At 37.4% G+C, this 12,039-nt stretch overlaps 1 protein-coding gene across 1 annotated transcript in view; it reads left to right on the top strand.

The window, feature by feature from the left end:
* ADAMTS3 (ADAM metallopeptidase with thrombospondin type 1 motif, 3) overlaps nt 1-11,459 on the top strand; it is a 413,898-nt gene extending 402,439 nt beyond the window's left edge. Inside the window, exons 20-22 of the mRNA XM_006896829.1 lie at nt 3,288-3,495; nt 6,048-6,165; nt 9,790-11,459. Of these exons, the coding sequence (XP_006896891.1) occupies nt 3,288-3,495; nt 6,048-6,165; nt 9,790-10,361 (898 nt within the window). The 3' untranslated portion in view covers nt 10,362-11,459. The remainder of the gene's footprint in view (nt 1-3,287; nt 3,496-6,047; nt 6,166-9,789) is intronic.
* Nucleotides 11,460-12,039: the final 580 nt, after the last annotated feature.

Here is a 12,039-nt window from a genome sequence, read left to right as displayed (position 1 = left end):
AAATCAGGCTGCTCCTTGGAGGCAAGGATTCTGGGGCTTCGTCTGACATACTTTGGACATGTTGTAAGGAGAGACATGTCTTTAGAGAGGGAGATCATGCTGTGTAGAGTAGAGGGACAGCGCAGGAGGGGAAGACCCTCTATGAGGTCGATTGATTCAGAGACTGGGGTAATCAGGATGGGTGTGTCAGAGGCAATGAGATTGGCACGGGATAGAGCAAGGTTTAGGGCTGTTGTACATAGGGTTGCTATGAGTCGCAAACGACTGGACGGCACATAACAACAAGAACAATGTAGATTTATCTGCAAACTTCCTCATGCATGATGTCCTTGATATCATCCTTGTTGCTATATGCCTTTGAGTTGAAACCAACGGATAGAGTTCACCCTCCAGAAGGTTTTCAAAGGCTGTAAATTGTGTGCGTGTATTGTCTGTCTTTCCTTTACAGAGAAACTTGTAAATTCAAATCAATCACTTTTGGGTTGACAGCACAGCTCCTTACCACTGAGTCACCAGAGATTCCTATAATTTTAGATTGTGTTGTTATTTGCCATCAAGTTGCCTGTGACTCTTAATGACACTATATGTAACCGCTCTGAAGCCTACCCTGTCCGGAGACTGTCTCATTGATTCCAACACACCTACCTCCAGTGCCCCAGTTACTGTATCAATCTATTTCATCCAGGGTAGTACTCTCCTGCACTGTAGCTCCACCTTTCCAAATATGATGTCCTTCTTCAAGGACCTCTTATCTTAGATTGTTGTTGTTGTTAAATGCAGTCAAATTGTAGGTGACTCATAGCAACCTTATGAATGAAGACCTGAACATTGTTCATAGAGTTTTTGGAGGCAAGCCATTTCGGAAGTAGATGCCACTCCTTCTTCCAAGCTTATTTTAATCGGGAAGCTCCATGAAACACTGTCCACTATGGGTAACCATTATCACAGTTGGCATATGAGTGTCACAGTGTTAGGCATCACAGCAACCATGAGTTACCTCTGTATAGCAATGCAAAGACCAGTGCTATACCACTGAGAAGAATGTCTGACGATAAACAATTTAAACCAGGCCTGATGGCCACAGATTAAAATCACCCACCTTGGAATTGGTAGCAAACTGGTCTCCAGTGTCATGCTGCCTACCAACAAGAATTTTTAAATAAGAAGCCTTATCACATGGGCACGCTTCCCTTAGCGAATCAACATTCCACCCTAGTGCTCACCACTCCCAGACTTTGTAGAACCAGCTCCTATAGATGACTTTGAAACTGGTCTCCAGTGCCATGCTGCCTACAAATGTGGAGGACACATGCACACTCTTGACAAAAGATCTCCCAAGTCTATATAATCTCTTCTTCTCTCTCTCTTTCTCGAGAGAGAGAGTACCACAGAGTAAGAATTGACCCATAGCTGACTCTCCAGAGAGTTTTTAGAGATAATAAATAGCAGGAGAAGAGATTGCCCATCGTATGTATGTGTGTGTGTGTGTGTGTGTGTGTGTGTGTGTGTGTGTGTGTGTGTGTGTGTGTGTGTGTATATATATATATATTGTTGTTGTTACTTGCTGTCTTGCTATCGAGTCAAGCACAACTCACAGGTACCCTATGAACAAAAGACCTGAACCCTGTTCTATAACTATCATCTTTTTTCTATGTTTATAAAGTTTTCAGAGGAATGTGGTTTAGACAATGGATGCAACTCCTGCTTCCTAACCTCAATTAATCTGGAGCTCCACCAAACACTGTCTGTGATGGGTAGACATTATGGTTTTTGACATACCGGTGGCCCAAGGTTTAGCATCACACAAGCCAAAGTTACTTCAGTACAGCAAATTGGCAGATTAGTTCAGTACAACTTAGAAGATTTTTCATTTCAAACACATTAACACTGGCCCTAGGGCCCTACGGTCTTTTAAATACACAGCCTGCCCACTAAGTCCTGGTGGAATCTAAACCAAGAGGCTTCCAGGCCATAGCTTATTGTTTGCTAAACCCAGCAAATCAAATGAGCTCATACTTGATTGTGAAAAACAAACAAACAAAAAAAACAGTCAAACAGTCCACACCCAAGGATTACCAAGACAAGAGAAACCATCTTCCAGAATCCAACGTTCTCGCTTCTCACATGAACCTCGCACTGGAGACTTAGTCAGTCAAATCACCTTTTAAATACAAAGCCTCCCCATCAGGTCCTGGTTGACTCTAAACCAAAAGCTTCCAGCCCGTCACTCATTTTTAACTAAATACGGCAAATCTAATAAGCTCACACCTGTTTGTGAATAAAACAAAACAAAACAAAACAAAAAAACAAACCAACTCAGAGTTCACACCTCGCCCTCACCAAGACAAGAGAAATCATATTCCAGAATCCAACAGCTTCACACAGACCCTCCAAAGTGAATACGTGTGTGTGTGTGTGTGTGTGTGTGTGTGTGTGTCTGTGTGTCTGTGTGTTTATGTGTGTATAGATGTTAAGTGCTGTTGAGTTGCAGGCAACTCATAGCAACCCTATGAAGGAGAGTCCTCAATGCTTGGGTGCCTTTCATCCTCTCTCCAGGTTCAAAGGGTTTCAGGAGGCAAGCTAGGCAAGCTATTACAGAAGTGGATGCCACTCCTCCTTCCTGTGTATAGATAGAGAGATATAGATATAAAATGTGTGTATCTATATGTGTGTGTGTGTGTGTGTGTTGTATGTGTGTGTGTTTATATAATGTGTATATACATATATATTTGTTCATTGACATAGTGGGTTTCTAAGGCTGTAAATTGAATGGGAGATTGTTGTTCTTTCTCTCAATGAGTCGCTGATAGATAAGAACTACCAGAGAAGTATATATATTTAAACTTTACTTTTTTCTTAGAGTTTTGAAACTTTTATTCCATTGCATTCTAGCCTCTTACTGTTGAAAGTTAGTTGTCATTCTGATTCTCAAATCTTTGTCATATGGCTTTGATTCTTTTTCTTTCAAACTTTGTAGGAACTTTTCTTTATGCTCAGTAAACTAAAATTTCATAAAGATATCCCTTGTTGGTTGTCTCTGATAGCCAGTAAGTAAGCTATGAAATTTGTAGGCTTTTTGATGCTGAAAATTGACACTTTTCACTTTTGATACAGGTCTACGGCCTTTTCATTGTGCTATATCTCTATCTTTTGGAACTACTTCCTGAAATGCCGTGTATATCAAAATCGCATGTGATTCACAGAGGAGAAACGATTTGACTATGCTGACAGGAAGGAACTCCTTGTATATCCCCTTGACTCTTATCAATTTCCACCTTTCCCCACAGCTGGGTAGCAGAAGAGTGGGAGCACTGCACCAAAACTTGTGGGAGTTCCGGCTATCAGCTTCGCACTGTCCGCTGCCTCCAGCCACTCTATGATGGCACCAACCGCTCTGTGCACAGCAAATACTGTGTGGGTGACCGTCCAGAGAGCCGTCGGCCTTGTAACCGAGTGCCCTGTCCAGCCCAGTGGAAAACAGGGCCCTGGAATGAGGTGGGTGTGTAAATTCTCTGCATGTATATACGTGTATGTGTGTGTGTGTGTAGTATTTTCATTTGACTTAATATCAGGTAGACTTTCGGGAAATTCTGATGTTGTAATCTTGAAGCAGTTAGAGCTCTTGGAAGAATATATCTGAAGTAGTGTCTGCATTTAAGAAAGTTAGTTAATAGGGTAAAACCAATCTTGGGTACTTTTAGGACATAGATGTGGCTGAAACATCACTATCTTCTGAATATTTTATTCTCTGTCTCTTCACCCTCAACCCTCCTTTCAATTTTTAATAAACTTCTCCTTCTTCCAAACACCGTGAGGGCTTACATTTGACTTACTCTCTCTAACTTCTTTCTATCATGCAGTTCTTGACTTCTCCCACCCAGCCTCATCTCCACAATTCAAACACCATTAATCTTCCTGGTGTCTTTCCTATAATTCTCCCTCTACACTCCAAAAGCAGTTCCACTAACTTCTAGTGTGATTTTAGTGTGCACAGTAGTATTGTAACTACTTCCACTTAGATTATGCTTACCAGTAGTAGTTCACAAATTTGTTAAAAACAGTGTCTTCTCCATTGCCTGGCATATGGTACCTGTCCACATGATGTTTATTTAGTGACTGAATGAATGAATGAAGCCGCTTGTATTTTAATTTTATTTTTAAAAATTATACATTTATGTTCTGTTTACTCTTCTATTTTGTCAATGCCCAAAATAATCACTGAGTTATAATAAGAGCATTTATAGGAAGAAAGAACAATAAACAAGAGGTAGAGAAGGAATAGTCAAGTGAAGAGAAAAGCCAGAAAAAACCAGGCAACTGAAGTCCCCCCCCCTTCACCACCACAGGAACACAATAATATTATATGACCCATCCTCATTAAAGTCCACACAGCCGTCCACACTTTTGTCAGAGATATTTGTTACATCTTTCCATGGCTTTACGTGGCTTGCCTCTTTTGCCTGCCATTTGTCCTACTAAAATTCTGTGAGGCAGGAATTTTATATTATCCTAGTTTCGATTATCCTAGTTCTCCAGATCTGAGCAAATAAACTCAAAATGTGGTCTGTGTGACAAACAGTGTCAGGTTTGGAGGAGGATTCGTTAAGACTATGAAAGACACATTGACACAACTTTGCTTGTTGAAAGCAGAAAGGAGATAAAGTACTTGCTGGTGAAGATAGTTCATCATAGCTCAGAGATTATACCTCAATTTAAAGAAAGTTAAAATCTTCAAAGAAAACCAATAAGCAACCTCATGCTAATTGGAAGATGTTTTAGTTATGAAGGATTTCATTTTACTTCTACCTACAATCAACATTCATGGAAGCAACAGTCAAGAAAACAAATGATTTACAACCTTGGGGAAAATGCTGTTAATTAATGTTTGAAAATGCAAATATATCAATTTCATAACTAAGGGTTATTTAACCCAAGCCATAGATAGCTCCATCACTTCATATGCATACAAAAATTGAGCATTGAAAAAGAAAGACAGAAAAAAAACCCAATACAATAAAATTTTAGTGTTAGTTAAGGATGTCAAACCATTTGGACAAACAAACGTTTCCTGGAGAAATTATAGCCAGAAAGAACGACTCTTAGAGGTGAGGCCAATAAGATTTTGCCGCATAAACTTTGCCTCATTAAGAAGGATCAGTCCCTGGAGGAGGATGTCATGCTTGGTAAAGTTGTTGTTGTTGTTGTTGTTGTTGTTGTTATGTGCCATCAAGTCATTTGCGACTCATAGCAACCCTATGTGCAAGAGCCCTAAATCCTGCTCTATCCTGTGCCAACCTTATTGTCTCTGACACACTTACCTTCATTACCCCATTTACTGAACTGATTCATCTCATCAAGAGTCTTCCTCTCCTATACTATCCCTTCACCCTCCCAAACATGAGGTACCTCTCCAAGGACTGGTCCCTCCTTATAACATGTCCAAAGTACGTCAGACGAAACTTCAGAATCCTTGCCTCCAAGGAGCAGCCTGGTTTCACCTTCTCCAAGACAAACCTGTTTGTTCTCCTAGCAGTCCATGGTATATCCAGTACTCTTCTCCAGGACCGGCTAGCACAGTGATTACAGTAGCAGTGTTCAGAAACAATAATTATTCTAAAGATGAAGGAAAATCAGGTAATATTTTCATTCTCCTGTACATAGGAGTGACTGTGAGTCAGAATCTCATCAATGGCATCTAACAACAAGAGTTCTCCAGAGGAGATCATTGAAGCTCAGTAATATTTTATGTACGTGTGTACACGCGCGCACACACACACACACACACACACACACACACACACACATATACAAATATATGTGTATACTTATTTCACTGCAGTCTGGTAAATTTTTATAGGGTCAGAGTGCAAATACCTGTAACTGTGTTTATGCAGTACCATAGCTGGGGTGGGGGTGGGGGGGAGTGACAGATCGAATGCCCAATAGTGCCCTCAAGTGTGTAGGTAAAGGAAGGAAGGGAGACATTCTTGTTGAATTGCATTATCACTTATGCTCCATAGTCTACAGCTCAGCCTTTGTTTCTGTAGTGTTCAGTAACCTGTGGGGAAGGAACGGAGGTGAGACAGGTCATCTGCAGGGCTGGAGACCAGTGTGATGGGGAGAAGCCTGAGTCAGTGAGAAGCTGTCAGCTGCCTCCCTGTAATGGTATGTATGACACAGACTTCACTGCTGTAAGAATCTTCAAAACAAATTACTTCAAAAAGTCAATGTTTCTTTTTCAGGATAAGGCTTGGGAGTAGCAAAACATCTTTGAATATTAGCTTATTAATATATTTTTTTGAAATGATACTGAAAGCTCCTTGGACAAGGCAGCTTACTCCTCAGTTCCTATTAGATAATGCTAGGATAAGGGCTGGGTCATGAGCTCTGATCCATTTTTTGGTTGGTTTGTTTCAATTGGGGGCTACTTTCCCCCCTACTATATTCTCATTCTTTCTCTTCTTTTTACTTCTTTCTTACCGCTCTTTCTCTCAACATTTTTCTGTCTCTGTCCCTTTTTTTAACATATTTTTCCTCTTTATCTCCTTCTCTCTTCTTAACACCTTTTCTCGTTCACTCTCTATGATCCATTTCTGTCTTTGTCTTACTTTCTCAGACTCCCTCTGTCAGTATTCTCTCTCTGACTATATTCCCTAGAATCCCCTTTTTTCTCTTATGGGTCTCTCATTCTCTCTCACTTTTTGTAATCGCTTCTCTATCAGCACTACAATCTTTCTCTTAAATGCAGTTCTCATTTGTTTTTTTGTAATTTCACACCTACTAAGAATTGTGGGCATTACTTGGTCTTAGTGAAACTTAGGAAATTAAAAAAGCTGCTTTCTTAGCTTAGTTTACAGCTTTCTAAGTTATTTATTGAATATTGACAACTTGAAAATGATACTTTAATTTGCAGTAAAGAAAATTGTCCAAGACATTGATATTTTCTTTATAAATATCTTTCAGACATTTTTAAAACCCTGTAAAACAATTCATTGTAAATTTTCATTTGAACTCTGTGGTGGCAAGACCAAATGTGTCCATGAGAGGGAGACAAAACTCTTACATATTTGACTGTTTTATTTTGGAAAATAGTATTTTAGAAAGTACAAAATGTTAAGTATAGTCAGAATAAAAAGAATATATTTCATCTAGCTAGCACTTGCAAATTTTACTTTAACTGTGTTATACTTCTTTCTGTGTTGTCTTTACTGTCAGAAAACTAAATATTTTGTAAAGTTGTTTACCTTAATAGCTAATAGAACTGAGTAGTATCTCAGCAGTTGTGCCCAATTGTCGATGAATTTTTGTCTTGTAGGAAAAAAAAGATTATTGTAAAACAGAGATGCTAGTCAGATATTCATGACTATGCTAGTGATTCCATATTCACATTTGTTACTCAGTGGCTCTATGTTTGTCTTGGCTTAAAGGCCAACACTGGATATTATTAAAGTCATATATATTTATCATATTTAAATAATTTAATTTATATCCCACTAGAGTACAAAAACTCTTAAAGTCCAACAACTTTATCATGCTGTTGTTGTTGTTGTTGTTGTTGTGTTATTATTATTTTGGTGCTGATATATACAACAAAACATTCATCTAGTCATTTTAGATACATTAATTAGATTACATTTATATACTTTTTAAATTGCAGAACCCTTATGATTATCTTTGTTTCTAACTAACTCATCACCATTAATGTAAATTCAAATGGCCTTTTAAAATCACGGGGGAACCTTTCCTCTGCAATGTTTTATAATGATCAAGAGGTGGAGCAAGAAGACTGAAATTTTCCTCAGATTTAATGACTGGTTTTGCTGTATGACCCCATTTTATCACCCCAATTTGATTGTTCTAATTAACTGTTTTCCTCTGAGTCTTTTTTGTTTTATCCCTAGGTAATTTATACTAAAAATCAATGTATTCCTGTCATTACCCTCACTCCCTAAATATCTCTTCACTCGGAAGCATATTCTGACAGTAATTAGACTGAAGCTATGACCCTTCCTCTTCAAAGCCCCTGTACACAGACACTGGAGTCTCTAATGTGGCCTCTTTCTCTAGCTTAGAGAGAGGAGGTGATACTTCTGAGGCAGCAGTGTAGAAACATGAGTATGAGTGGTTAGGAGGACTTTCCTGCTGAAAAGATAAGCAAATTAAGCTGTCCTCAATCTAGAATTTCTAGACTTAAACAAATAGGAAAACTACATTAAAATAGAATCTTAGGGAGTTCTAGTGGCGAAGTCCATAGGGAGTTGCACTGCTAGCTAACACAAAGGCTATATACTCCACTGGTGGTTTGAAGCCATGGATGAAAAGATAGAAAATCTCCTGTGCGATTTACTGCCTCAGAAACCCAGTGAGGAGTCAGCTGTTAATTTGTTCCACCTTGACAACAGTGAGAAAAGAAAAAGGAAAAATAAGTCATAGATGAAAAATATAATAAACAAAGCAATTCATCATGGTAAAGAATTGCTGTTTCAGGTCAAAACCAATAGACTGCTTTTCATGCATTCACAGTGTAATTAAATGGTTGCTTAAATAGTGTGAGATACCAAAATATAGCATCCTATAAAAGCTAAACAGATGTTAAGGAAGTGTGGCTTTCTACAATTTGGAAATTGGATATGGTGTTACGGTGCTAACAAAGTAACAGAATTGGCAACTAGTAGCATCTCATTTCCCTTACCACCTGACTGTCCTATTTTTGTTTTGAACCCTATTCAATTTCCTTAACTATTTACTTAGCAGATTCTTAACAAAAACCCAATTATAATACATTATCATTTACCCAAATATAAAAATGTCATGCTTTATCATTCTTTTGATTTATTAAACATTAGGTTGGTATTTCTGTGGTACACAACTCTGCCAGTGCCACTATGTCATGTGCTCTGTTAAGGATACTCTGGGATGTTCAGAAATAATCATGAACGGACATTGCCACCAGCTCAGTATTAGGATTTAAAAAAAAAAAATCTAGTCCCTTTAACTTGCAACCAGTAAATTTTTGAAGAAGAAAAAAAGAATACTGTATACACACACACATGCTCATAAATGCAATAATCCTACAAATATATCAAGTGTTTTATGAGTGTTACATTAGGTCTTTTTAAAAAAATAAAATACTATAAATGCAGTGAAAATATGTTTTAACTTCTGCAAATAGAGTAACATTCACACTATTTTCCCAAATTTATAATTTCAAAAACTTGAAAATATTAAATGATTAACAAGAAACTCTTACACTAAAGTTATGAGTATTCTTTGAATCAAAATTATATCTTTATCTTTCTTTTGATAATGTTTTTTAAGTCTTTTTTTCCTAGTAGGTCTTTATTATCTTCTTGTGAGCTTAAGTATGAGTTTAATGTAGATACTACCCAATTTGAAAGCCAAGATCATCATAAAACTAACAACAACAACAACAAACACAGATATTCCTTTGTAGCCTGAGAATGTTTGTGGTAAAATGTATTTTATTTTCTCATTCTAAAATAAAATGTGGGTCCATACTAAGAAGAAAACAAATACCCAGAGACATTAAAATGATGGTGGAAAATTCAGCCCCTTTCTACATAAAGAACTATTTACATCAGTGAATGCATCCTGAAAGTTAAATTTTTAATGCAAAGCCATGAACAACTCTTATTATCCAATTATACTTAAATGTTTCAGCCTTCATTAACAATTTTGTCTGTTTTTTCTCTTTTGCTTTTGTGTTTAGCTATATATATTTTTCTCTTTTGTTTTGTGTTTAGCTTTAATATATTTTTCTTATTTCAGATGAACCATGTTTGGGAGACAAATCAATATTTTGTCAGATGGAGGTACTGGCACGATATTGCTCCATACCAGGTTATAACAAGTTATGTTGTGAGTCATGTAGCAAGCGTAGTAGTACCCTGCCACCACCATACCTTCCAGAAGCTGCAGAAACGCATGATGATGCTGTCTTCAACCCTAGTGACATCCCTAGATCTCTAGTGATACCAACGTCTTTGGTTCCTTACCATTCAGAGGTGCCTGCTGAGAAGAAATCTTTGAGTAGGAGCTCTGCAGTGCAAGGTCCAAATGCATATGCTGCTTTCAGGCCAAACAGTAAATCTGATGGTGCTAACTTACCCCAGAGGAGAGATCAGCAAGCTGGAAATAAGACACTGAGGGTGGTCTCACTCCCATCCTCTCCAACCACCAGGAGTGGTGGCCACCTCAATTCATCTCTACAAACGGCTGCTGCTCCTTTCCTTGCAGTCAGTGATTCAATAGGTGCTTCTTCTCAGAACAGAACCTCAAAGAAAAATGAGAAGGTTATTGATAAAAGACGCCCTACAAGATCTTCCAACTTGGAAAGATGAGAAACTAAACTTAAAGTTTATCAGAGGAAAACCTGGACAACCTCCTTCGCCCATGGTGCATACAGCTTGTATAAATTGGAAATCTCCATAGATGGTCAATTTATTTTATCTTTTAAGTGGAAGAACAAAAAGTGCTGGTTCACTTTCTAGTTGCTTTCATCCTCTGTTTGTTCGGCATTGACTTGTTTCCCAGAATTCATTGGAAGAAAGCACCAAAGATTATTAATGAAAGGAAAATAAAGTTGCTAAGTGTGTTCGCCACTCATGGAAGAAAAAAGAAAGGACTGCAATTAATTATGCATATCAGCTTATTTTTTGTTTTTGTTTTTAAAAAGTGGCAGTAAAATTTTAGAAGAGGTGTCAATGGTTTACACTTTTACAAAATATTTTGAAAGGGAGTAAAGAATCCTTAGACTTGTATTGCTATTTATCTATATTAGAAATATTGTACAAGCAAATTTGCAGCAGTTGTGTAAATACTGTATATTGCAGAAATCAGTATTATTTTAAGAGATGTGTTCTCAAATGATTGTTTACTATATTACATTTCTGGATGTTATAGGTGCCTGTCATTGAGTATTGCCTTATTTGATATTCTATGAGTTGATTATGAAAGAAGAAAGACTATTACAAAGAAGTTAGAATTACAGCTACTGACAGTACAGAGGATTTTACTTTATGATGGGGTTGAATCAACAATGTGATACCTAAATTAGTGGGGAGGAAAAACATATAAGCTACAGCAGTTCAGATTCCACTTTACCTATTGCTTTCTTCCCTTTAAATAAATAAAGTGATAGGTCTGGTGTCTTAGTATGTTATGCTTCACAGGGACAGGCAACAGAGGACAGTAACAAGACTGTGCAAGACAGAACTGAAGCATTCTTACCTGGACCTCCCTGAGTACCCAGAAGAGGCCTGAGTTCTGTGTTGTTTTGTATTTTCTCTGTGTTGCATATATAAGCACTTCCACACAATGAACTGTAGTTGTCACAAGGGAAAAATGTTTGGAGATAACTTGCTTATATGTTAGTAGCTGAAAAGCATCACCTAACTAGGAGTAACGCTATAGTACAGCAAGGCTTTGGGCTTTGGAAGTTAGTTCAAGAAACCATCTCTCAAAAGTTGATCTATTTATTTTCCGCATGGTTCATATCAGAATGTTCACAACCACAATGCATCTGACTGCAATAACGTGCTAATAATTTATGTCAATGATCACCTTACTCACAGTGAAGCCAGAAATGCTCTCTCCAGGGAGTAGATGTAAAGTACTTGTATATAGGATTCAGACCTGAAGATATTTATTTAAAGTTCATTTTTGGATAGTATTTTTATGTACTAAATATTAACACTAATATCAATTACGTATTTGGGGAAACTAGAGAGACTTATTTCGAGATGCTTGTTTTGCTCTATTGAAAAAGGGCAGGTTCAAAAGGGCGGGTTCAAGCAAACTATGACAGTCAAATCAAGAAGCTAAAAATGCATAAATGTCATGTTATACAAATATATTTGGTTTTGAAAGTAGTTGAGCTATAACTGATGAATTGTTCCCCTCCAAGACAATATATGCTAGCATGGAAACATTACTGATTAATTAAATAGTGGATTAGAAACTTTTTAAAATTCATATGAAAAAGCTGAGTATTCATGAATTACACTTAAATAAAAAACA

Source organism: Elephantulus edwardii, unplaced genomic scaffold, assembly GCF_000299155.1.
Source record: "Elephantulus edwardii isolate Elephantulus edwardi_28Jun2011 unplaced genomic scaffold, EleEdw1.0 scaffold00192, whole genome shotgun sequence".
Taxonomy (NCBI): domain Eukaryota; kingdom Metazoa; phylum Chordata; class Mammalia; order Macroscelidea; family Macroscelididae; genus Elephantulus; species Elephantulus edwardii.
This window is presented reverse-complemented; position numbering and strand designations above follow the sequence as displayed.